The sequence below is a fragment of the Rutilus rutilus genome (genome assembly GCF_951802725.1).
Source record: "Rutilus rutilus genome assembly, chromosome: 6".
NCBI lineage: Eukaryota > Metazoa > Chordata > Actinopteri > Cypriniformes > Leuciscidae > Rutilus > Rutilus rutilus.
Window position 1 is genome coordinate 2,073,428 of NC_140214.1, and position 26,202 is coordinate 2,099,629.

At 44.0% G+C, this 26,202-nt stretch overlaps 1 protein-coding gene across 1 annotated transcript; it reads left to right on the forward strand.

The window, feature by feature from the left end:
* Positions 1–1,114: 1,114 nt before the first annotated feature.
* LOC311292257 (GTPase IMAP family member 8-like) lies at positions 1,115–23,093 on the forward strand. The gene is made up of 5 exons (XM_084411872.1): positions 1,115–1,217; positions 2,651–3,355; positions 10,689–11,393; positions 12,848–13,528; positions 15,908–23,093. Exons 1-5 carry the CDS (start codon positions 1,202–1,204, stop codon positions 16,072–16,074), a joined length of 2,274 nt encoding a protein of 757 aa, XP_084267998.1. The 5' UTR covers positions 1,115–1,201; the 3' UTR covers positions 16,075–23,093.
* The last annotated feature ends 3,109 nt before the right edge of the window (positions 23,094–26,202 follow it).

The window sequence follows — 26,202 nt, forward strand, 5'->3', positions numbered from 1 at the left end:
TGAGAACGTCGTACATAGAAAACATGCCGTAATGTACCCTGAGTGTAAACCTTAGACGCATTCATCGTGAAGCCTGCAGCAAGGTTTGCAAATTTCGCAAAGATTAATATAAATACTAATATAAAGGTTAATAAAACATTACACTCACATCTTCTGGAGGTTCAGCAGGAACACGTTGGTACCGATCCGTTTTTTCTCGTTTGTGAAGCTGTCTGGTGTGAAATGATTCGCGCAAACATGAAAGCACAGACGATCGTGGGGAATCCCCGTGAGGGAATCCCGTGTCAATCCTTTGGGCATATGCTTCAAAAACAAAACTCAGCCACTGCTTCTTCAAAGGCTCGGATTTAGGAACATCCAAATGACTGCTGTGTTCCTTATTACATCTAAGAACAGAACACCACAATCGCTTAGATGCCATTCTACTCCAGCATATCAACAATGGCGGACTACTATGACGACGGCTGTCACAGCTTGCTCAGGGCGGGTCTTGTGTTGAAACACGGCTGTCAATCACAATAGCGGGAGGGGCGTACGATCTTATGACGTCACAATATCGAACGGCTTGATTTCAGAGATGGTCAAACATATAAGGAGATTAAAACAAAACCACTGGATGGATTTTTATCATGATAGGATGGTTGTGTACAGGCACTGCCAACAGACATTTCAGTGCAATCAACTTGTAAAAGTGCATGTACCATTATATGACCCCTTTAAGTGATTGTCAGGCTTTTCTATTTACAGCTTAGTAAGTTAATTACCTGCACAATATAGGCTACAGTATGATAGCATTATATTATAACAATATAATATATAACGATAAAGTTTGTGGTTTCATAAATGAATTAAAAACATAAAAAAGAAAAACACACCTGATGCACATTCCTTGTTCTTCATTTTCTAGAAGTAGAGTAGCCTAGAGTAAGACCCTTGCTGTATTTTTGTGTAATTATTAAGAGAAAGTGCACCGCCATCTAGTGATTTGATCGCCCCTGCCGTAGTAAACACAACTAACCACTTCTTACACACGAACTTCACAGGAGACTTGAAACGCTACACCTGTAGACCTGCCCATACCCGCCACTGTTCTGAAGCACCTGTATGTAAGTCCAGACAAAGATAAGATAAGATAAACACTAGGCTACTAGAGTGCTGGTAAACCTACATTTACTCTGGAACTCCGACTGAGACAGTGTGAATGAAAATGGACTCAAGTAAGCATTTATTATTTCTAATAACTAATCTTCTTTTCCTTGTTAATTCATAGTAAAAATTATTTTTAATCAAACTCGACGTGTTTAACCTGTTTCTGTGAGACATCGCTAATGTTTTCACTTTCATATCGGTCTATACAGCTGGGTCATTCCACGAAATCAGTGCCTTTTCAACTTTGAAAAATTAAAATATAAAATAAGTTTAATCGATTTTGTCTGTTCAGTGGTTCTTTATCCAGAGGCATAATATGCATAAATTGAAAAATGTAGTTATAAATCGTTGTATTTAATCAGTATAATCAGCCTGCTCCTCGCTCTGCTCAGACCTCCCACGGACTGAAGCGAGTTCACAATATGCAGAGTCAGACAATCTCATTTTACAATAATTAAGTAATATAAAAAGAAAATAATATTAATATTAGTAATATCACATTAGATACATTATTGCTATAGCCTATATAGAAAATGTCTTGTATAAGACCTCGCTTGATGCAATCAACAGTAAATTAATTTCAAAGAAATATATCAAAAATATCCATTGATAATGAGTTTGTATTGCATCACTCTCTTATTATTCAAATTTAACTAATAATGTTCCTCTTCAATCACACACATTTCCAGCATTTGATATTTACACATAACCAATTAAATTTTTAATACATGAAAAAGAAATGGTAGTGAAGTATAAGGTTATGTGGGAGTGTGACACTAGAGGGCATGCTTGTGCAACAGGTGCTAATCTCTCAGAGTTAGCAGTGTTGTGGGAGCTCGTGTTTGGTGGCAGATCTATCTCGTGTGTTCCCGTGTAAACATCTGTTAATTGTTGTGGAAATATTTAATACGAATACAACCTACTAAATCTGACTTCTTTACCACAGACAATTTAAACAACTTCCAATTTTTCCAGTACTAACTAGAATAGTATTAGGCCTACAGCCTCACACCGAGGGCGGCTCTATAGTCTTCCAACACTATCACTGTCTTTTGAGCGTAGAACCTTTAGTACTAATATTACCTTAAGCATAGCATAGAATCTTTATTTTATTTATTTATTTATTTATTTTTCTCAAAAAGAGGGAGAGTGATTTTATATTAAGGTAATCTCTTATCTGTCTCCAAATACATAACTGACTTTTTATGACAAAACCATTAACTACAGTTTGGTCTAATATCATTGGGGAAAGCAGCACTGCTCCAAGATCATAGGGATAGCAGTAATCCCGCTCCATCTGAAGCCATTCTGGGGCATTAGCCGACTGTTCCAACCATAGTGCAAAAACTTGTAAGTGAGTGGCCCAGTAATAAATGCGAAAATCCGGAAGGGCCAACACCAAACTTTGTCCAAAGCAACTTACAAATGACTTACTAATTAAATGTTCAGAAAGCATACACTACAGGATACCCTGAGTCTGTTTGTTCTGTATTTGTTGCAGGTGACGCCCAACATCTCTCAGAGCTCAGGATTGTGTTGATGGGATATAGAAGAGCTGGTAAGAGTTCAGCTGGAAACACCATCCTGTGCAGAGAGGAGTTTGACTTGAAGAAATCTGCTCAGTGTGTGAAGAGACATGGAGAAGTAGCAGACAGACACATCACTGTCATTGAAGCTCCAGGATGGTGGTGTAATAAATCTGTAGAGTTCAGTCCTGAGTTACTGAAACAGGAGATTTTGCTCAGTGTGTCTCTGTGTCCTCCAGGACCACACGCTGTACTACTGATCATACGTGTGGACACTAGATTTAAAGAGAATATAAGAAAAGCATTGCAGGAGCATCTGGATCTTCTCAGTGAGAGAATCTGGAGTCACACTATAGTGCTGTTCACTCATGGAGACTCTCTGTTAGACACATCTATAGAGCAGCACATTGAGAGTGAAGGGCCGGATCTCCAGAGGCTGCTGGACAAATGTGGGAACAGGTTTCATGTTCTCAACAATCACAACAGGAGAGATGACACTCAGGTCAAGGAGCTGCTGGAGAAGATTGAGGAGACAGTGGCACAAAACAACGGCTGCCATTTTGAAATAGACAGAAAGATTTTACAGGAGATGAAAGAGAGAAGAAGAGCAGAGGAAGAGAGAGCAGAAGAACGAATGAAGAGGATGCAAAAAAGGAGAGAAAACATCAGATCACAGATGAGTGAGTCCATATACTTTATACTGCAGATACACACTGAGTATATTAAGTAAATCATTGAAATGTAACAGTCACAGCAATAATAGCAAGAAACTTCTTGTCATTAACCGCTATTTGTAGAGGCATTCCCAATAGATGGGTTCAAAGCAGCTCACAGTGACGGCCCCTAAAATCTGTTACTGAAGGAAATAAGCACTTTCATTTCTTAAACAATCCTGTTCTTCATAGGGTGTGCTTTTGATAATAAAAAAAGAAAACTGCAAACATCTTGTCTTGAATATAATCCTAAACATCAGCTTTACACCTATAGACACATCTCATGTTTGTCGCTGTCCTGAAGCACCAGGAAGTGAGTCCCGTCAAACACACTTTGAAAGTACATTACAAGTAAAAACTACTAGACTGCTGGTGGAACTATATTTTATTTAGAGCTCCAACTAAAGGCCCATTCACACCAATCATGATAACTATAAAGATAACTTTAACGATAACGTCTCGGTTACGTATGTACGGGGAATACACATATGACCCGGAGGGGCTGCATATGGAGTATCACTGGGGTGTCCAGCCGCAGGTGGAATATTTCAACCCCAGGGGTGGCAAGGTGGCTTGCCAAGGGAAAGACACATGCTCAGAGAGGCTTACAGTGGAAATACACATGTGGGGGTCGCCCGGAAGGGGAACCATGCACATGGAGGCACCTAGCCAAGCGCAAAAGCTGCCGGAGGCATAACTCTGGCGTTGACATCAACAGTGCTGGAGGAACTCAGGGCTTATTAGGCTCACCTGAGGAAAATATCGCACGTATCCCGTCCGAGGAGATGAATGGCGAGCAAGCAAAGACACCTGAGCAGAATCTAGTACAGGCTAGATGAAGCGAGTACATGAGAAGAAACTGGCTTCACTCAGAGATTATAGAATCTTGCGAATGTGTTTTGTGTCGCCCATCCTGCAGCTCTACAAATGTCTGTAAGCAAGGCGCCATGCGCTAAAGCCCAAGAGGATGCCACACTCTGAGTGGAGTGAGCCTTCACACCAAGGGGGCATGGTCGACCTTGCTGCTGGTATGCCAAAGCAATGGCGTCCACTATCCAGTGGGACAACCTTTGCTTGGAGAGAGCCTTTCCCTTCAGCTTCCCACCATAACAGACAAAGATCTGGTCTGAGGTCCTGAAACACTGCGTTATGTCTACGTAAGCACGGAGAGCACGTACTGGACAGAGCAGTGCCAAGGCTGGGTCTGCCTCCTCCAAGGGCAGCGCTTGCAGGTTCACTACCTGGTCTCGAAAGGGTGTGGTGGGAACCTTGGGCACATATCCAGGCCGGGGTCTCAGGACCACGTGAGAGTTAGCCGGCCCGAATTCCAGGCACGCTTCGTCAACCGAACATGCCTGCAGGTTCCCTACCCTCTTGATGGAGGCCAATGCAACCAGGAGCGCTGTCTTAATTGACAGGAACTTGAGGTCCACTGATTGCAGAGGCTCAAAGGGAGCACTCTGCAGGGCAGTTAGAACCACTGAGAGGTCCCAAGAGGGTACGAGAGGAAGACGAGGAGGATTCAGTCTCCTCGCTCCTCTCAGTAACCTGATGATCAGGTCGTGCTTTCCAACGGACTTAACTTCGACTGCGTCGTAATGTGCGGCAACATACACTTTCAGGGTGGAGGGAGACAGCCTAAGCTCCAACCCTTCTTGCAGGAAGGAAAGCACGACACTGATCAGGCATTTCGTGGGGTCTTCACGTCGGAAAGAACACCAGTTGACGAAGAGGTTCCACTTCAACGCATAGATATGTCTCGTGGACGATGCTCTAGCGGAAGTGATGGTAGCCACCACCACTGGTGGTAGGGTACTCAAACCTGCCTCGTCCCGTCCAGGAGCCACACGTGGAGGTTCCAAAGATCGGGACGAGGGTGCCAAAGGGTGCCCCGTCCCTGAGAAAGCAGGTCCTTCCTCAGGGGAATTGGCCAGGGAGGTGCTGTTGCGAGGAGTACTAGTTCTGGGAACCAGGTCCGGTTGTGCCAATACGGGGCAACCAAAATAACCTGCTCCTCATCCTTCCTGATCTTGCGCAAGGTCTGCGCAAGAAGGCTCACTGGGGGAAACGCATATTTGCGGAGGCCCCGCGGCCAGCTGTGCGCCAGTGCATCCGTGCCAAGTGTGCCCTCGCTCAGGGAATAAAACAGGTCGCAGTGGGACGAGTCGTGGGAGGCAAACAGATCTACCTGTGCGTCCCCGAACTGATCCCAAATCAGCTGAACCGACTGGGGATGGAGTCTCCATTCTCCAGGGAGAGGCCGAAGCTGAGACAGCTCGTCGGCCGCACGTTTCAGGTCTCCTGGGATATAAATGGCTTGAAGCGACCTCAGATGCTTCTGACTCCATATGAGGAGGTGGCGAGCGAGTTGCGACATAAGGCGGGAACGTAGACCACCTTGACGGTTGATGTATGCTACTGTCGCGGTATTGTCTGTTCGGACTAATACGTGCTGACCCCTGAGCAGTGCAGTGCAAGTGGTGCAGGGCGAGACGTACAGCCAGCAACTCGAGCCAATTGACATGCCAAAGGTGCTGGCGTCCTGTCCAGGAGCCCGCGGCAGAATGTCCATTGCACATGGCGCCCCAGCCTGTGGTGGAGGTTGAAACAACAACATGCCGGGAAACTTGTTCTAAGGGCACTCCGGCCCGTAGAAAACTGAGGTTCGTCCACGGGGTGAAGGTCTGACGGCAGGCCGGAGTCACTCGGACTCGGAGCTTGCCGTGATGCCATGCCCACCTCGGGACTCGATCGCGAAGCCAAAGCTGAAGCGGCCTCATATGAAGCAATCTGAGCGTCGTTATTGTGGCTGCGGATGCCATATGCCACAGAAGCCTCTGAAATAGTTTCAGTGGAACCGCACTCTTGCCTTTGAACTGACAAAGGCAAGTCAGCAGTGACTGCGCGCGCTCGCTCGTAAGCTGCGCGCACATGGCGACCGAGTCGATCTCCTTACCGAGAAAAGAGATCCTCTGCACAGGGCAGAGTTTGCTCTCCTCCCAGTTGACCCGAAGGCCCAGACGAGCTAGGTGCTGGAGCACTAGGTCGCTGTGTTCGCAAACCTGGTCTCGAGAGTGAGCTAGGATCAGCCAGTCGTCGAGATAATTCAGGATGCGAACCCCGTGTTCCCGGAGGGGAACAAGGGCTGCCTCAACGACTTTTGTGAAGACGCGAGGAGACAGGGCTAGCCCGAATGTGAGAACCGCGTACTGGTATGCCCGCCCCTCGAAAGCAAACCGAAGAAACGGTCTGTGTCAGGGTAAAATGGAGAAATGAAAGTAGGCGTCCTTCAGGTCGATCGCTGCAAACCAATCCTGCGGCCGCACACACTGGAGGATGCGTTTGGCCGTGAGCATCTTGAATGGCAGCCTGTGAAGGGAGCGGTTCAAGACACGCAGGTCGAGGATTGGCTGTAACCCACCGGATTTTTTCGGTACAATGAAGTAGGGGCTGTAGAAGCCGGACTTCATTTCGGCTGGAGGGACAGTCTCGATCGCACCCTTCGCCAGTAGGGTGGCGACCTCCACTCTCATGACAGGGGCATTGCCACCGACCATAGTGAAGCAGACTCCCCTGAAGCGGGGAGGAGACCGGGCGAACTGAATCGCGTAGCCGAGCCTGATGGTCCTCGCGACCAAGTGGGACAGCCTGGGAAGCTCTAGCCAGGCTCCCAGAAACTGTGCCAGCGGGGTCATGCGAACCACAGGCGTACCCTCGGTGGTGCAGCGAGGCGGAATGACCGGCCCAGGCGTGGGTGGCATAGCGGCCCGGTGCGGGGGCACGGTCATTAGCCGCGTCCTGCCAGAGGAGGCCAGGGGAGGACCAGTGTCCCACGGGGGCGTGCTCTGGCAGGGGTCTGGCGTCAGAGGGGGGGATGAGAGGAGCGTGGTTGGGGCGGCGCATACTGGGCGCAGTCCTCAACCACACCGCAGAGCAAGCTGCCGTCTCAAGAGTGCATTTAGTCGGCTAAGGGGCGGAGACGGGCGCAGACGGGCGGAGACGGGCGGTGCCGCCCTCCTGCAACCTTCTCCTGCTCGGGGCCAGTGAAGGCTCGAGGGGAGGGGACGCAGGGAGGCGGCCTCTGCGGGAAGCAGACTAAGGAGACCGCACGGACGGATGACAGTTGGTGCAGAAGGCCTCAGTCTGCTTCTGGGGGGTTGAAGACTGTAGGGTACAGTCCTCAACCACATTAATTCTCAGACCCCCTCACATCAACCTGGCTGAGCCCATTCCTGGACCACACTTGTGGACATCACCTGGCCCAGGGATCACGCATACCGATGTCGCCCGTAGAGCGAGGTCAGTAGTGTGCGTGGCGGATCGACCAGCCTGGACATGGGAGGCATAGCGTCCCTGCGTGGGGGTGTGGTCGAGTTTCCGCGTTCTGTCAGTGTTGGCCAGAGAAGGACCAGCGTTCCACGGCAGCCTGGTCTGACAGAACTTCCGGGTCAGCACTGCCTCAAAGGCGAAGGCGACACACAGCACTGCATGCCTGTGCCACGATAGTGACAGAGAACATACATCCCATGATCGCCACGCGATTGAGAGCAGCGATAAGTCACGGGAACTCTCGCGAGCCGGAGGCGTCCTGATGCACGTCCGGGAGAAAGGCACTGGGGGCGAGTGCTGTAGAGCAACACGCACCCAGGAACCAATCGTCAAAGCCTACAGCGCTCGGGGGGAGGGCGGTGCCACTTCAACCGATGCTTTCAACTGCCCGGGAAAGCATGGCTATCAGCTCTGGATCTGACTCGACTAACGCTGACACTCCCGAGGGAGGCAACGCAGTCGAATCCTCATTTCCAGAGGAATCAAGCCCGCCTTGTGGTGCTGTGAATGACATGACACCATCTGCTGGAGCCCTGAATGAAAACACTGGGTCCCCGAGAGGAACCAGGCACACACGGAAGCCCCACGGTTTGCGATGTGGAGGAGGGACGTGGCCCGAGGAATGCTCATCGGTATTATGCCACACCGTAACCCTCAGATCACCCTGGCCACCAGCCAAAGTATCCCCTCTCGAGGAAGAGATAGATTGGGGTGTGGCAGAGGGGACTCTACCCACACGAAGATCATTGAGTCTCGATCTATAAACATCGTGATGGTCATGTTTCCACAATGAAAACATGACTCATCCACAAGCGCTGCAGAGCATGACTAAGCCCAACACGCGAAACAGCACTCGTGACCGTTAGGCAGATGAATCACGCGCCCAACTCCAGTAAATACTCGGACGAGCCTTCTTGAAAAAGATGGCTCTTTTAGAGAGAGTAAAAAGCTCAGCAGAGTGTGCCCAGGGAAAAACGCACACACTGTCGGGAGATCACTGCACAGATCAGCAGCAGGCAATGCGATCTCGCTGGAACGCGCCGTCTCACCAACACACTGAAGAGCCGCTCGTCTCATAGAGTGAAGATAATTCAGAATGGCTTGCAGGAGTGAAGAGAACTCTTGGCTCTGAAGCGAAAACATATCTGCATGTTGCCAGCATACTTCCTTATATACCCACGAGGTGGGGTGGAGTTACGCTATGCAAATTCCGCAGACCCATGGCATTTTCTTGCCATTGGCTCGACGGGGTGGCTGAGCATTTCGTTCAGACTTATACAAATTCACTGAGAGCATCCAAAGAACCAGTACCATTACAGCAGAGATTAGACTCTTTATTGTTACAGTACAGGAATACACCACATAGCACAACAAAAGAAACACCTGCCATGTTATTCTTGCATCGCAGATTGATCTACTGAAAACAAGTGTGAAACTGACTGTGGAGCAGGCACAAAAAGTTCAATGTTTTTACCGTGCCCTCCATGCAAAACACAGAGACTTCAATGTGGGTGATTCGGTGCTGGTCAGAGATTATCGACGAGGAGAAGAGAAGTGGAAAACCAGGACTGTTTCTTCTCAGTCAGGACCATTGTCGTACATGGTTCAGGTGGACAGTTCACAAAGCTGGAAAAGACATGCAGATCAAATGTTAGACTGTCATCCAGAAATTACAAAAAACACAGAACCACTGCCAGCAGAGAATAGTACATCACAAACACTGGATGTTAAGGGACAAGAACTGCCTTTCACATCTAATGACACCGAACCAGATGCTCTAGACCAGCATGTAACCAAGCTTGTTGAGCCAGCTACTGCTTCTTCCCCAAATGTGAGAAGATTTCCTGTTAGAACCCGTAAACCACCTAATAGACTTGATCTGTAAAATGTTTAGATGTTCTATACACAGTTGTGAGAAAAGTGTTACATACTTTTGGAGTGAATAGTTTGGTTGACATGTCAATTAGTATTGCTTGAGGGTGGGCTACTAATTTATGGCTCCTAACTGTTATTTCCTAAGATGAATGGATGTTATTATGTTAAAAAGAAAAACATGGGGTAGACTAAATTAAGGAGGGAGAGATGTAATGTTTTTGAGTTGATGTTACAATACCTGATGGCCACTAGAGGGCACCCCCGTGCCGTTGGTTGTTGGTTATTGCTGTTGCGGTGTGCCGTATAAACCAGTCTAAAACAGTGCAGTAATGTCTCCAGTTCCCCTCGTGTATATTCTGAAACACAACAGAATAATACATGTTATTATAGAATATTGATGCAGACATAACAGTTATCTTTATAGTTATCGTCCTTGGTGTGAACGGACCTTAAGGCAAAAAATATGTCATGTAAAATGGACATTTGTAAGATCAGAGGCTATTTTTATTAAAAACAAAATGTCAACATGTTCACAGTTTTTGCGAAAAACTTTACTTCTTTCATATTGGTAAATACAGATAAGTTGTTGGATCTGTTTATACAAGTTTAGGCTGTCTTTTAAAGTCTTTTATAATTATAAGCAGTCACAAGTGGTCTTTTTTTGGCTTTCTTTCCATCTAGTAAATGAATGTAAAATTTAATACAGTCATGTATTTGCTGGTGCTAATAGCCACCAGTGCATTGATAGTGCTTTCCCAGGTAAGAACACACACAAGAGAGAGATTTATTCATTGGTTTAGAGCAGGGGTGTCCAATCCTGCTCCTGGAGGGCCAGTGTCCTGCAGAGTTCAGCTCCAACCCCAATTAAACACACCTGAACCAGCTAATCAAGGTCTTTCTTAACTTCAGGCAGGTGTGTTGAGGCAAGTTGGGGCTAAACTCTGCAGGACAGTGGCCCTCCAGGACTGAGTTTGGACACCCCTGGTTTAGAGGGACAATTTAATTTCAGTAACTCCTTTTCACAAAGAGAGATTATCTAAGAAGATTTAAGATGTCACCCACCTTAAGAAGAGTGTTTGTTCTGTATTTGTTGCAGGTGACGCCCAACATCTCTCAGAGCTCAGGATTGTGTTGATTGGATATAGAAAAGCTGGTAAGAGTTCAGCTGGAAACACCATCCTGGGCAGAGAGGAGTTTGACTTGAAGAAATCTGCTCAGTGTGTGAAGAGACATGGAGAAGTATCAGACAGACACATCACTGTCATTGAAGCTCCAGGATGGTGGTGGAATAACTCTGTAGAGTCCAGTCCTGAGTTACTGAAACAGGAGATTTTGCTCAGTGTGTCTCTGTGTCCTCCAGGACCACACGCTGTACTACTGATCATACGCGTGGACATTAGATTTAAAGAGAATATAAGAAAAGCATTGCAGGAGCATCTGGATCTTCTCAGTGAGAGAGTCTGGAGTCACACTATAGTGCTGTTCACTGGTGGAGACTCTCTGTTAGACACATCTATAGAGCGGCACATTGAGAGTGAAGGGCCGGATCTCCAGTGGCTGCTGGACAAATGTGGGAACAGGTTTCATGTTCTCAACAATCACAACAGGAGTGACGACACTCAGATCAAGGAGCTGCTGGAGAAGATTGAGGAGACAGTGGCACAAAACAACGGCTGCCATTTTGAAATAGACAGAAAGATTTTACAGGAGATGAAAGAGAGAAGAAGAGCAGAGGAAGAGAGAGCAGAAGAACGAATGAAGAGGATGCAAAAAAGGAGAGAAAACATCAGATCACAGATGAGTGAGTCCATATACTTTATAGTGCAGATACACACTGAGTATATTAAGTAAATCATGAAAATGTAACAGTCACAGCAATAATAGCAAGACACTTCTCATCATTAACAGCTATTTGTAGAGGCATTCCCAATAGATGGGTTCAGCTCACAGTGACGGCCCCTAAAATCTGTTACTGAAAGAAATAAGCACTTTCATTTCATAAGCAATCCTGTTCTTCATAGGGTGTGCTTTTGATAACGGAAATCCTTTTACCTAATCCATGGAAAACAATACAACCCCCCCTGCAAACATCTTGTCTTGAATATAATCTTAAACATCAGCTTTACACCTATAGACACGCCTCATGTTTGTTGCTGTTCTGAAGCACCAGGAAGTGTCAACATGTTCACAGTTTTTGAGAGACACTTATACTGCTTTCAAACTGGTCAATACAGATACGATTTTGTATCTGTTTATGCCAATTTAGGCTTTTTTTTATTTTTTTTTTTTTATTAAGTCTTTTATAAATATAAGCAGTCACAAATTGTCTTTTTTGGCTTTCCTTCCATCTAGTAAATGAATGTAAATGTAATACAGTCATGTTGTAACGGTCATCAGCTGGAGTGCCCTTGAGAGCCACCTGAGGGCACTCTACATCAGACTATTATTATTCACTCACAACTACATTTCCCATAATTCACTGCCCAGACTCATCATCCCTGATTATCACTTTCACCTGTGTCTCATTATATTGTTTAGTTCACATATAAGCCTGGTTCACCTCATCATTCCCTGCGAAGTCTTGTACGTTATTCCACTGCATTTCTGAGCGTTTCCTTTGTTGTCATTGTTCCTGGTTCTTGATATCTGCCCGTGTCTTGGTTTTCCTGTTCCTGCCTCACCCTCTGGATTTGTCTGTTTGTTTGGATTGCCTGCCTGTATATGACCTTTGCCTGGATTCTGATTACGATTTTGATTTACTTTAATAAACTGAATTTGGATCCTCAACTTTTGTGTCTCGGAGCAGTTCATAACACATGTACTTGCTGGTGCTAATAGCCATCAGAGCATTGATAATGCTTTCCCCGGTGAGAACACGCACAAGAGAGAGATTTTCTTCATTGGTTTAGAGGAATAATTTAGCCTAAATTTTTTAAAAGAATATACTTTCTGAAAACATTATTCTGAAGCTATTTGGAATTTAGTCTTGCTTAATCGGTGTTCTGTGATCTGTTGTTTTGTCACTTTTTTTCTTCATAATTATTCTCCATCGATAACCTTTGTTCAACTCTGATTTAAGATTTTAATTGATGTTAGATACACTTATGTCATTTTTGATCAATAATGTGTAGTTTGACACCCACACAGATAAGGTGAACCTAATTTCAGGAACCCCTTTTCACAAAGAGAGATTATTTAAGAAGATTTAAGATGTCACCCACCTTAAGAAGTGTGTTTGTTCTCTATTTGTTGCAGGTGACGCCCAACATCTCTCAGAGCTCAGGATTGTGTTGATGGGATATAGAGAATCTGGTAAGAGTTCAGCTGGAAACACCATACTGGGCAGAGAGGAGTTTGACTTGAAGAAATCTGCTCAGTGTGTGAAGAGACATGGAGAAGTAGCAGACAGACACATCACTGTCATTGAAGCTCCAGGATGGTGGGGGAATTTCTCTGTAGAGTCCAGTCCTGAGTTACTGAAACAGGAGATTTTGCTCAGTGTGTCTCTGTGTCCTCCAGGACCACACGCTGTACTACTGATCATACGTGTGGACATTAGATTTAAAGAGAATATAAGAAAAGCATTGCAGGAGCATCTGGATCTTCTCAGTGAGAGAGTCTGGAGTCACACTATAGTGCTGTTCACTGGTGGAGACTCTCTGTTACACACATCTATAGAGCAGCACATTGAGAGTGAAGGGCCGGATCTCCAGCGGCTGCTGGACAAATGTGGGAACAGGTTTCATGTTCTCAACAATCACAACAGGAGTGACGACACTCAGATCAAGGAGCTGCTGGAGAAGATTGAGGAGACAGTGGCACAAAACAACGGCTGCCATTTTGAAATGGACAGAAAGTGTTTACAAGAGATGGATGGTAGAAATAAAACAGAAGAGCGACTGGACAAATGGAGAGAGGACAGCAGATCACAGACTAGTGAGTGAAATTTTACAACTCCTCATAGTCTCCTCATTGTGCTAGACTATGGGTCTAATTTTAAAAATGTGTGAATGCACACATCAGAGAGCGCCACATCAGGGTCTAAGCAGACATACACACTTTTCTGAGTACTCCAGGTATTTGGAAACCTAAGCAATTCTTGCAGTTCTTCATTCTCAAGTAAAATATTTGGACGTTGACTGGTGCTCTTTAACATTAATAAGGCAGCAATTACAATACAGAGATCGGAAACCATTCTGCTGTACACAATTTCAAAATCATTTGCGATTTTATAAATTGCACATCTGGAAGAGAGGCATATGCAGGTTTTTTTTGTGTCACGTACGCATATTGGAGAAATTATCGTAAGATCAAATGTAGAAAGGTTTAAAACCTGGTTATATAGCAACATCCTAAAATGTAATAATGATAAAACTGAGGTTATTGCTTGTGGGTCTAAGCAACACTCTCGCCCGAAGCCTTCAAGCAAGAAAACGGATCTGAGGACCATTCATCTTGCGAAGAAGGGGAATGGCGAGTGAGAATTGCTCCTCCACGGAATCTGTCTGTATTCCGCCGTCAAGTGCGCTTTGGGACACACCGGTTTCCAGGAAGGAAGTGCTCTCCCTCTTATTGAAGGAGACCATAGAATGTATTCCTCCTGCCGAGCGTGAGCCCAGGTTCTACAGCCGGTACTTCTTGGTTCCAAAGAAGGATAGGGGTTGCGTCACATTATAGATCTGCGGCATCTGATCCGTTCTCGTTCACTCAGCGGCCACCATGTCCTGATTCAGTCGGACAACATTTCAGTGGTCTCCTATATAAATCATTGGGGGGGTCTGAGGTTGCGCCCGCTTTACAGACTGGCCAGATCCTCTCGTGGTCCCAGGGGAAACTGTTGTCCCTCTGGGCAATATATGTCCCTGGGAACCAGAATTTGGGAGCAGACGTCCGGTCGAGGCAGGGGTTGAGGCCCGGGGAATGGAGACTCCACTCCATGATGGTAGATTCGATATTGGAGAGATTCGGCCCAGTGGAAGTGGATCCTGTGGTTCTCCCTCATGCATCCAGCTCCTCTGGGGCTGCATGCCATGGTACAGGCCGAGGCTGCGCCTGTATGCATTTCCCCAAATCGATCTGCTCCCGTGAGTTCAAGAGAGGGTCCACCAGGAGAGGGTCAGTCTACTCTTGGTAGCTCTGTTCTGGCCGGCCCGAGTAACATCGGATCACTCCTGGCAGGTCTTCCTTGGGAGATTCCCCTCAGGAAGGACCTGCTTTCCCAGAGCTGTGGAAACTATGGATCTGGCCCCTGAGGGGGCTCTGTATCTAGAGGCTGGCCTGTCAGCCGGAGTGATCAAGCCCATACTCAACTCTAGAGCTCCATCCACAAGGAGATTGTACAGCCTAAAGTTGAATGTTTTCACCGTTTGGTGTAGGGAGAGTGGTTTGGACCCAGTGCCCGGTGGCTTCAGTGCTGGAGTTCCTCCAAGATCGCTTCTCTGCTGGTCTTACTCTGTCCACTATTAAGGTGTATGTGGCATTAATAGCAGCTTTCCATGCCTATTAGGTGAAGTTTAAAATAAAATAAAAAACATGAAATTGTATCATTTGTGTCCCAAAAAATTATAGCATTATAATTCTGATTTCTCTTTATGGTCTTGCCTTTTTAAGGTTTAAAAAGTCTGAACTGAATTTATCTATTGGTGGGGCTACATTAATTCCATCTCATACTGTTAAAAATATGGGTGTAACATTTGATTCATTGCTTACATTTCAATCTCATATAAGTTCTATTACCAAGACTGCATTTTACCTTCCTGATACTGACCAGGTTCAACGAGTATGGGGTCTCTGAGGAACAAGTGGACGTTTCTAAATTTGTGGGTGTTTTCAAACTGGTGGGTGTTTATAAATCATGCAATGAAAATGATGCCCTTCACCCAACCCCACCCCTAAACCCTACCCACACTGTGACGTGGGCAAATCAGGGAACACAGTCGAAAACGCCCCACTGTTTATATGGCCTCACCCACTGATCTGGTAACTCCTATTACTGTCCTGCAGAGACCTATACATGGGCTCAACCCTGTTTAGCTTCATTAGGAAACCAGGCAAAAGCTGCAGGGTCAAACAACATTGAACATTGTAATCATATACCTAATGTTCTGTTTCTGTGTGAACCAAATTTCTGCAGTGAAGTGAATCCTCCTTTCCTGGCCCATTTAGAGTTGACATAAAGTTGACCATCTTAATTAATTACAATTACATTTACTGATATTCCTTCAATGCCATGTCAGTTGCTTTGGATAAGTGTCTGTCAAATGCATTCATGTTGTAAATGTTATACTGATCTGCTCTCTGCTTTCATTATTATAGTGAGTGGAGATGATGGATCTGATTCATTGTCTATGGGAAGTTCTGCTTATGGTTCATTCAGATCACGATCAGGAGCAGACCCAATTCTCGGTTCATCACATTCCAGATGTAATGGGGTAGAAGAGGAAGGACTACAAATTGGATGGACTACAAATCCCATGAATTAAGACACTATAAAGGGAAACCAAACTGTTTAGACTTCCTCTTTGTGGTACCATGTGGCAAACAGGAAAAGCTGTTTGGTGTCTTTCAAGGCTGTGTAATAGCAGATGAAAAAACCAAGTTGATTATAGAACTGAATTGGGAAGTGTTCTTATGGGAATGGTGTTGATTGGTGCCTCAGAGAATTAAGCAGATATATTTGAGAATACAGATGATGCATGATTGCCGTTTACTTTAGTGAAAGCATTGGTGGCTTATTGGGTGTTTGAAGAGATGACTTTAATGCTGAATTGGGTCTTGTGTATGGAAGTGGCAAAGGGATTGATTTAATTTGTGAAATTGTCTTTGTTTGTTTTGTTTTGTTTTGTTTTGTTTTGTTTTGTTTTGTTTTATTTTGTTTTTGTTTTTGTTTTGTTTGTTGTGGACCTACAACTGACGGTGGGGTTCCCATTTCCTTGTATGTGGTTTACTCTGTAAGGTTTTGGGAATCGATGGTAGTGCTTTGATTTACTTTACACTTGTGGAGGTTGGAGTGAAAGTGTGTTTGTTGAACTTGTGAGTGTGCACATAGTTTCAGAGCAATTTCCATTGGATAGGATCGGGAACCCTGTTGTCTGTAACGGTTACAATTTTGTTTGTTTGTTTGTTTTTTATTCTCTTTGCCATCTCTGATTACCCCATGTGCTTTTTGTGAATCTTGTATAATAAACTTTGTTATATTTGCAACGAAACACACGGTGGTTGTGGCCCTTTCCGAGTTCTCCTCATCCCTTGTGAGATGATGGGGTTACAAATGGCGTAGTCGACAGGGTATTTGGGCAGCACTACAGTGTGTTTAAATGTAAAAAAATATATATATTTTTGATCATTTTTTTTTTTTTTTTTCGTTTTTTTTTTTTTTTGTGTTGATAGCCACTCTTTTGTGTCGGTATCTAATAGGTAATTGTATAAGTAAACGGCAATCGTGCAAGGAAAACTGTCGCAATGGAGCAGGAGTTGACAGAGTTGCGGGAGCAGATACGTAGTTTACGTGCTACGAATCAACAGTTAATGGAAGAACGTGCCGAATCCAACCCTGACACTAATCGACCTGTATCCAACCCTAATGCTCCACCTTCTGTGCCTTTCAGCAGGGTGATGTATGTTCCTCGGGAGCGGAAGTGTCGCCGGTTCTTCGGGGACTTGGACTCTAACTTGAACATTGAGGACTGGATTGAGGAGGCTGAGGCCTGCATTGGGGATGGGAGTTGGACTGTACGAGAGAGGGTAGCATTTCTGATGGACTATTTGGGAGGGGAAGCCAGAATGGAGATCAAACTCCGACCCACAGCTGAACGAGAAACTCCTGAACTCATTTTTAATGTGTTAAGAAGTATGTATGGTGCAAAACAAACATTTGTGCAGTTGCAGAAGGGGTTTTATGATCGAAAACAAAGAGAGGGTGAATCCCTTGTTGAATTTTCTCATGCACTTATGTCTTTGATGGACTCTATTCTCGCAAGTCGTCCAGATGGTGTCCCAAATGCTGATCAAGTTCTTCGTGATCAGTTTGTGGAGCATGTTAATGATGTAGCGCTTAAACGCGAACTCAAACGTTTTGTAAGACAAACTCCACACTGTACTTTACTCGATGTTCGAAGCGAAGCTATAAGATGGAATGAGGAAGGGAAGAGGGAAGTTATTCCCTCTGCTGCTCAGTTGTGGTGTAATGCTGCTCAGGGTAGAGTAATTGAATCACAGATGCATAAGGAATTTACTGAGTTAAAAGAAATTAAGGAGCTGTTAAAGCAACAACAAGCTCAGATTGACGAGATTACTAAGCGTCTTGATTATCTTAAACCCTTGAGTAATGAACCCTCCGTCGTTTCGATAAGGCAAAATACTTCTCGAAGGTGTTTACGTTGTAATAAACTGGGTCATATTGCCCGATATTGTAGACAACCATGGCCTGTTGAGTCTGGATCTAGGCCAGCTAGGGAGACGACAAGAGAAACACTTGTGGAGGAGAATGATCAATCTACCTCCCCTGTTGCTTCTAGTCAGACTACTGAAGTGGGCAGTGGAGGTTTAAAGACCTCTAGTCTTGTTTGTCCTACGGTGGTACAGCGTCTTATTGGCAAATGTCCTACTGTTACCATTCAAATGGGGAGTGTTCCTGTTTTATGTCTGTTGGATACTGGGTCAATGGTGACCACAATAACAGAGTCTTGTTTTGACCAACATTTTCGACAGCTAGCACCAGACACTTTGAAAAATTGTGGTTGGCTTCAGCTAAAAGCTGCAAACGGTTTGGACATTCCCTATGTGGGGTATTTTGAAACTGATGTTAATGTGTTGGGGAAAATTATATCTAAACAAGGTGTATTGGTTGTGAAAGACCCAGAAAACATGTCCAAGAAGAAAACACTGGTCCCGGGCCTGTTGGGTATGAATATAATAGGGCAGTGTTATAATGAATTATTTGAAGAACATGGTTCAGCCTTATTTTCAGTCCCACAGGTTAAGCAGGCGGAATCAGGCTGGAAGGATGCATTGTTGCAGTGCCAGAGAACTAGTGATCCTTCTTGTCCTGGTTTCATTGGCCATGTCCGAGTGCAAGCTAAGCATCCAGTGCAGATCCCAGCTGGAACAATGAGGTTAGTTACGGCTTACTGCCCCAAGAGTGTTTCAAATGTGGTCACTCTACTAGAACCTATGAGCAGTGATGGTAGTGGTGGATTACCTGCAGGAATTTTGATTTCTCCTGCATTGTTACAGTCTTCCCAAAATACAATCTGTGTACCTGTGGTTAATGTCAGCACAGAGACTGTATATTTACCTGAAAAGGCTATGTTAGGTAGTTTGGTTAGCGCTGAGGTGATTGATCAATCTGACCAAGAAATTTCCTTTGAAGAAAAGGTGCAAGGTAATGTTAGTGAAATGGTTATCCAGTGCCAAATGACAGCTTCCATTTCAAACCACAGTGAGCTGGGAAGGGTTGAGTTACCGGGGCTGTCAGAGTCTGAAAGGGAAGTAGTTAAGCACCTCTTGTATAAATATCAGGATGTTTTTGCTAAGGATGATGGTGACCTGGGTTGTACTAAATTAATAGAGCACCAAATCCCTTTGTTGAATGATGTCCCGGTGCGTCAGCGCCATCGCCGAATTCCCCCTAGTCAGTTTGAAGCAGTGAAAACTCACATTAAGCAGCTGCTGGAGAGCCAGGTCATTAGGGAGAGTTGTAGTCCATATTCATCCCCGATTGTGCTGGTGAAGAAAAAGGATGGCTCCTTAAGAATGTGCGTGGATTATCGCCAGCTAAATGCAAAGACCAGGAAGGACGCTTATCCTCTTCCTAGGATTGAGGAGTCCTTAGACGCACTGACTGGGGCAAAGTGGTTTTCTACATTAGATCTAGCAAGTGGCTACAATCAAGTGCCAGTGGCTGAAGCTGATCGTCCTAAGACTGCCTTCTGTACTCCTTTTGGACTCTTTGAATTTCTCCGGATGCCTTTTGGGCTTTGCAATGGACCAAGTACTTTCCAACGGCTCATGGAGCGAATTTTTGGTGACCAAAGTTTTCAGTCCTTACTGCTCTATCTTGATGATGTGATTATTTTTTCAACAACAGTAGAACAGCATCTGCAGCGATTGGAACTGGTACTGAGTCGTTTAAGACAGCAAAATTTAAAAGTCAAACTGAGTAAATGTTGTTTTTTTAGATCAGAAGTGCGTTACTTGGGACATGTAGTTTCCGCTGCAGGAGTTAGTACTGATCCAGATAAGATAGCTGCGGTGGCAAACTGGAAACGGCCACAGACTCTTCAAGAATTGAGGTCGTTTTTAGGCTTTGCTAGTTATTATCGACGATTTGTAAAAGGGTTTTCGTGTATTGCAAAGCCGTTGAATACTTTAGTAGCGGAGATCATTCGGGATCAGAAGACCAAGCGGCCAAAAGTTGAGTTGGGGAATAACTGGGTGGAAGCCTGTGAGAATGCATTCCAGTCCCTTAAGGTAGCTTTGACCAGTGCGCCTGTGTTGGCTTACGCTGATTTCCGCAAGCCATTCATTTTGGAAATCGATGCAAGCTTTCAGGGTTTGGGTGCCGTTTTGTCACAAGAACTAGAGGGCAAATGTCGACCAGTTGCTTTTGCAAGTAGAGGGTTGAGACCATCAGAACGTAATATGCGAAATTATAGTTCAATGAAGTTGGAATTTGTGGCTCTAAAATGGGCCGTAGCTGAAAAATTCCGAGAGTATTTGCTGGGCAATAAGTGTACAGTATATACTGATAACAACCCTCTTAGTCATTTGCAGACAGCAAAGTTAGGGGCACTGGAACAAAGGTGGGTCAATCAACTCGCAGAATTTGACTTGGACATAAAATATAAGCCTGGTCGCAATAATGGCAATGCTGATGCTTTGTCTAGACAAAGCGCCGCCGCCCCTTTCGCGGGATTGGCTTCAATTGCAGTTGTGCCTGAACAGATACGGCAGTCCGTTTCTGATCATGGTCCAGTAGCAGCGGTTAATAGCATCTCTGTCTTTCCTAGACCGTCAAAGGACAATTTGGGTGTGCTGCAGGAAGCTGACCCAGTTATAGGAAGGTTTATGGTTTACTGGGACCGTAAGCAGCCACCAACATCTCAAGAGCGTAGTCTTGAACGATCAGAGGTCTTGGAGTTAGTTCGTCAGTGGGGGAAATTGGAGAAGGTAGATGGCGTCTTGTACCGACGATTTTGGCCACAAGAAAGTCATAAGGAAGTTCGACAGGTGGTGTTACCATCGGTCCTTAGGGAAGAGGTTCTCACCTGCCTTCATGATGACCATGGTCATCAGGGGATGGAGCGAACAGCAAGGTTAGTAAGGGCTCGGTGCTACTGGCCAGGGATGTATAGCTATGTGGATGATTGGTGTAGGAAATGTCAGCGCTGTACTTTGTCAAAAGTAGTTAGACCGAAGGTGCGTACCTTTATGGGGCATTTGGTAGCTGATAGACCGCTAGATATCTTAGCTATTGATTTCACACTGCTGGACCCATCATCTAATGGAATAGAAAATGTATTAATTATGACCGATGTGTTTTCAAAATTTACCCAGGCAATCCCTACTAAAGATCAGACTGCAAAGACTGTGGCTCGGGTACTGGTGGAACGGTGGTTTTATATGTTCGGTGTCCCACGACAGTTACATTCAGATCAGGGAAGGTGCTTTGAGAGCCGTTTGATTCAAGAACTTTGTCAAATTTATGGAATTTCCAAGACTCATACTACACCATATCGGCCACAGGGGAATGGTCAGTGTGAGCGGTTCAATAGAACCATGCACGATTTGCTGCGCACCCTTCCTGCTGAGAAAAAACGCGATTGGCCGTCACATTTGTCTCAGGTGGTTTTTGCATATAATACCACAGAGCACCAGTCTACAGGCTATTGTCCTTATGTCTTGATGTTTGGACAAGAACCACATTTACCTGTAGATGTTATGTTAGGATTGGATGACTATGGTCAAACGAATTGTGATTGGATGGCTGACCATCGAGATAATCTGGAAAAGATTTTTAACTGTGCCCGAGCTCGTCTCCAAAAGGCTGCAGCCCAGCGTGCCCGTGCAAATGATGCTAAGGTGTCTCGAATGTCCTTACATGAAGGCCAGCTGGTATATCAGAGAGCTCACGGTCACAAAGGTAGAAGTAAAATCCAGGATGCCTGGGATCCAACCACGTACAGAATTGTCCGATGCCCTGAAGATCAAGGGTCCGTATATTCTATTGTTCCAGTCGATGGTGGTAAAGTGAGACACATCCACCGTAGTGAGCTGCGACCAGTTTATGTTCCATCAGATGGCCAAGCAGAGTATCCGGGATTACCCCCTTTGGACAACGATTATGACGATTTTGGAGGGGTCATGGTGTTGGGTGAATTGCCTGGTGTAATTGAGGAGGATGAATGCATTATGCCCCCTTTAGCAGAAGAATGTGGCCTTGATCGTGAGTTGATCTCAGAGCCATATCAAGATGAATTGCCTTTGCAGCTAGAGATGGGCCCATTGAGACGGACAGCACGGTCCACAGCGGGACAACATACAAATCCATATCACCTTCCTCATTCGGCAGTGTGTAGAGAAGTCCAGCCAAATGGTCATGCCTCTCTCCCTATGACAGAGCTCTCCAAGGGTAAAAATACCCTGTTTTTTCGACCTTGGTTATAGAAATCCGATCGACGGGACGTCGATTTAAATTAAGCGGGGTGTATTGTAATGGGGTAGAAGAGGAAGGACTACAAATTGGATGGACTACAAATCCCATGAATTAAGACACTATAAAGGGAAACCAAACTGTTTAGACTTCCTCTTTGTGGTACCATGTGGCAAACAGGAAAAGCTGTTTGGTGTCTTTCAAGGCTGTGTAATAGCAGATGAAAAAACCAAGTTGATTATAGAACTGAATTGGGAAGTGTTCTTATGGGAATGGTGTTGATTGGTGCCTCAGAGAATTAAGCAGATATATTTGAGAATACAGATGATGCATGATTGCCGTTTACTTTAGTGAAAGCATTGGTGGCTTATTGGGTGTTTGAAGAGATGACTTTAATGCTGAATTGGGTCTTGTGTATGGAAGTGGCAAAGGGATTGATTTAATTTGTGAAATTGTCTTTGTTTGTTTTGTTTTGTTTTGTTTTGTTTTGTTTTGTTTTGTTTTATTTTGTTTTTGTTTTTGTTTTGTTTTGTTTGTTGTGGACCTACAACTGACGGTGGGGTTCCCATTTCCTTGTATGTGGTTTACTCTGTAAGGTTTTGGGAATCGATGGTAGTGCTTTGATTTACTTTACACTTGTGGAGGTTGGAGTGAAAGTGTGTTTGTTGAACTTGTGAGTGTGCACATAGTTTCAGAGCAATTTCCATTGGATAGGATCGGGAACCCTGTTGTCTGTAACGGTTACAATTTTGTTTGTTTGTTTGTTTTTTATTCTCTTTGCCATCTCTGATTACCCCATGTGCTTTTTGTGAATCTTGTATAATAAACTTTGTTATATTTGCAACGAAACACACGGTGGTTGTGGCCCTTTCCGAGTTCTCCTCATCCCTTGTGAGATGATGGGGTTACACAGAGATTCATCTTACACAAGTTATGTGTCAGGGGTCATAAAACGATATGACAGCATGGAATTGGAACCACCAAACAGTGAGTGTCTTGTTTTATTTGGCACTTTCAGTACATTTGGGTCTCCCTGTGACCTTCTTTACAGCATTAGAGCTCATGTTTTCCATGAATACCATCTGTTTTGTTGTGAAAATATAATATTTAGTCTACATTGTCATAAATTTGTCACCACATATTTTCCCCCATAAAAAAATGTGAACCCTTTCTAGCCTACATCTCCTTCCATTTTCTCAATTTTTGATAATTTTATTTATGACAATAAATGCAAACCTGATATGAAATAAAATAAAAAAGCACATATAATATTTAGTTTGATCTTCTTATGTTGATTATCAACATTTTCTGGAGTTTAAGCACCTGTTTATACTGTGTAGCATCTGGACCAATCAGACACACACAAATTATTCATTTATATAATGACTAATCCAGCAAACTCACTCTCCCAACAAAGGTTTATGAAACTTACCTTGAAACTTGAAGCTAACACACTGGCAGAACCCGGTTTCCTGTTACAGGACACATTGAGACTGATAAGAGTTTTACGACCCAAAGGCATTTCCAGAGAGTTGTGACTCTCACTTAATTCTTGCAGAGGAAGAGAAATAAACCCTGTTAACCCTATATATTCTATATATAACCACTTGAGAAATGTGTAAACATGTATCTAATTTTCCCATCTCATGATTTTCCTTTTATGTGGTTTGGCCTATGTATTCTTGTAAACTCTATTGGGTTAATGTTTCAGACTTTGCATACTATGGTTAACCAAAATCATATGTGTGGCATGTTTGGTCTCTATAAACTCCAATCTTTGTCCCCGATTTGTTAATTTACATGACATTTTGCTAACTTTGTGACGCATTAGTATTTTAAGAATCTTGAAGATTATTTTCTTAAACACCCAATCAAATTACATGTTCAAAGGCCTGCTAGAACAATGGGTCTTAAAGAAATTTCCCTCCAAAGGAAAATCTTCTCATTGGCTCACACACCTTCAGAGGGTGTGACATCTTCACGCTTTAAAACCACTGATCACAAGATCAGCTCGCTCTCTAGTCCATTTCTGAAATGCTGACGTGAACTAGAAGTTTCTAAGGACCCCCAAGCTTGTGTCAGGCTGTGGCCTTGTCTTTCCATTCACCAAAGATACCCTGACTACCACTGGTTCTCTGGAGTCACTAATCATATAGATTTTTGCTACTGCTCTTAGTAGTACTGTAAATTAAAAAAAGACATTTCCCATGCCCCGGAAATGTACATTTCTTAGAGTTACTACACTGAGTGTTCATGGGACAAACAGGTTAATTGATTGTAATATTAATTTACGACATTAAGTTAATTATATTAACTGATCCAAATATTCATAATCAATTATAACCAGTTATTATTGATTATTAATATTTCATAGAGCTAATTTGCTACAACTGATCATTGCTTCTTCTCTATACATCTATATGGTCAACTTTAAATGATTGCATTAAATAGCAATCAGGCTTGTAATAAAGGTATCATAGATAAAACAAGGATAAAACATGTAAAATCCCATCTGATTAATAAAGTATTTGTATAATATTTTAATGATTAACAATAGGCTGGTGTTAATTTTCGGAACATATTGAAAGTTTTATATCTCAGAATTTTGTTCTATAAGAGTTTCAAACCTTTTACTGATTTAAATGTTTGTTTTTTCCCCCAGTGAGTGGAGATCAGCGGTCGGACACATTGTCTGTAGGAAGTTCTGCTTACAGTTCATTAAGATCACGATCAGGAGCAGACAGCGATTCAGTTATTAGCTCATCACGCTCAGAAGTCTCATCTCACAGCTCAGGATTCGGGTCTTTGCGATCCATCCCGGAGTCTGAGGAACATTCAGGAACCAGACGAGCACTTGGTGTGACCATGATCTCAAAACTTTCCCCAAGAAGATCAAAGCATGATAATCATGAAGACACTAAGAAAACTTGAATTATATCAAATTAATGAAAGAGAAATTGTGTCTTTATAATGTTGACATTTATAGTTTTGACAACATAATATTGTCGAGTGGAGATGTATAAACATAAATCATATTGATATGTAATTAACATTAAGGGCTCTATTAACGACAGAATCTGCCTATTAATCTGGCTTTAATGATCAAAGCGCATGGTCTAAAGCGCAGGGCGCAAGTGCACTTAGGTCGTGTCTGAATACACTTTTGCTAGTTTAAAGAGGAAAAATGGTCGGCAGTCCCGGCGCATGGTCTAAAAGCATTGTCCCTATTCTCCTAATGTGTAATGGGTGTGTTTTGGGCGTAAGGTGCAAAAAAATAAAATAAATCAGTGTAATTTCCCATTCCCTTTAAAAGCCAGTTGCGCTCGCGCCAGGGCAGATTCACTATTTACATGACGCAATTTGCAAACAGAAAGACTGAACGCTTCAATCAATCAATCAAAAATTTATTTCTACAGCACATTTAAAAACAACACGAGTTGACCAAAGTGCTTTACAGATTCCACATTTCAGTAGCATTAAAACAAACATCAATAGACACAAATCATTCAGTACCACATATAGCTAAGAACAGTTAAAAGCAACAGAAAATAAATATGTCTTCAACATAGACTTAAAACCTTCAATGGAATCGCAGGACTTAATGTAAACAGGGAGGCCATTCCAAAGCCTCGGTGCCTTTGTATAGAAGGCTTTTAGAAGGCTCGATCTCCCTTTGTTTTCAGGCATCTCCAGAGCGCAAACGGATCTGCTTGTGTGCGAGATTAAAGGTTAAAGCGAGACCATCTACGGGACAAGCTGGATTCCTCCATCTTTATGTACACAATATTAATCTTTCACATTGTAATCCTTTTATTTTTATTTGGCATGTTTGTGTGCTGCTGCGCGTCCCTGTGTGTGTAATAAGCAAAGTGTGTGTGTAATAAGTGAGTGTACGCGTGTTATGGACCAGCCTATAAGCTCATATTATTGACGCGCTCTTTAAATAACAAAAATATAT

What these genes read in the sequence shown, in the direction of transcription:
- LOC311292257 (XM_084411872.1), top strand. An exon ending in AAACATCAGATCACAGATGA is followed by an intron (nt 3,356 to 10,688) that starts GTGAGTCCATAT and finishes TATTTGTTGCAG; the next exon opens with GTGACGCCCAACATCTCTCA. An exon ending in GGACAGCAGATCACAGACTA is followed by an intron (nt 13,529 to 15,907) that starts GTGAGTGAAATT and finishes TCATTATTATAG; the next exon opens with TGAGTGGAGATGATGGATCT.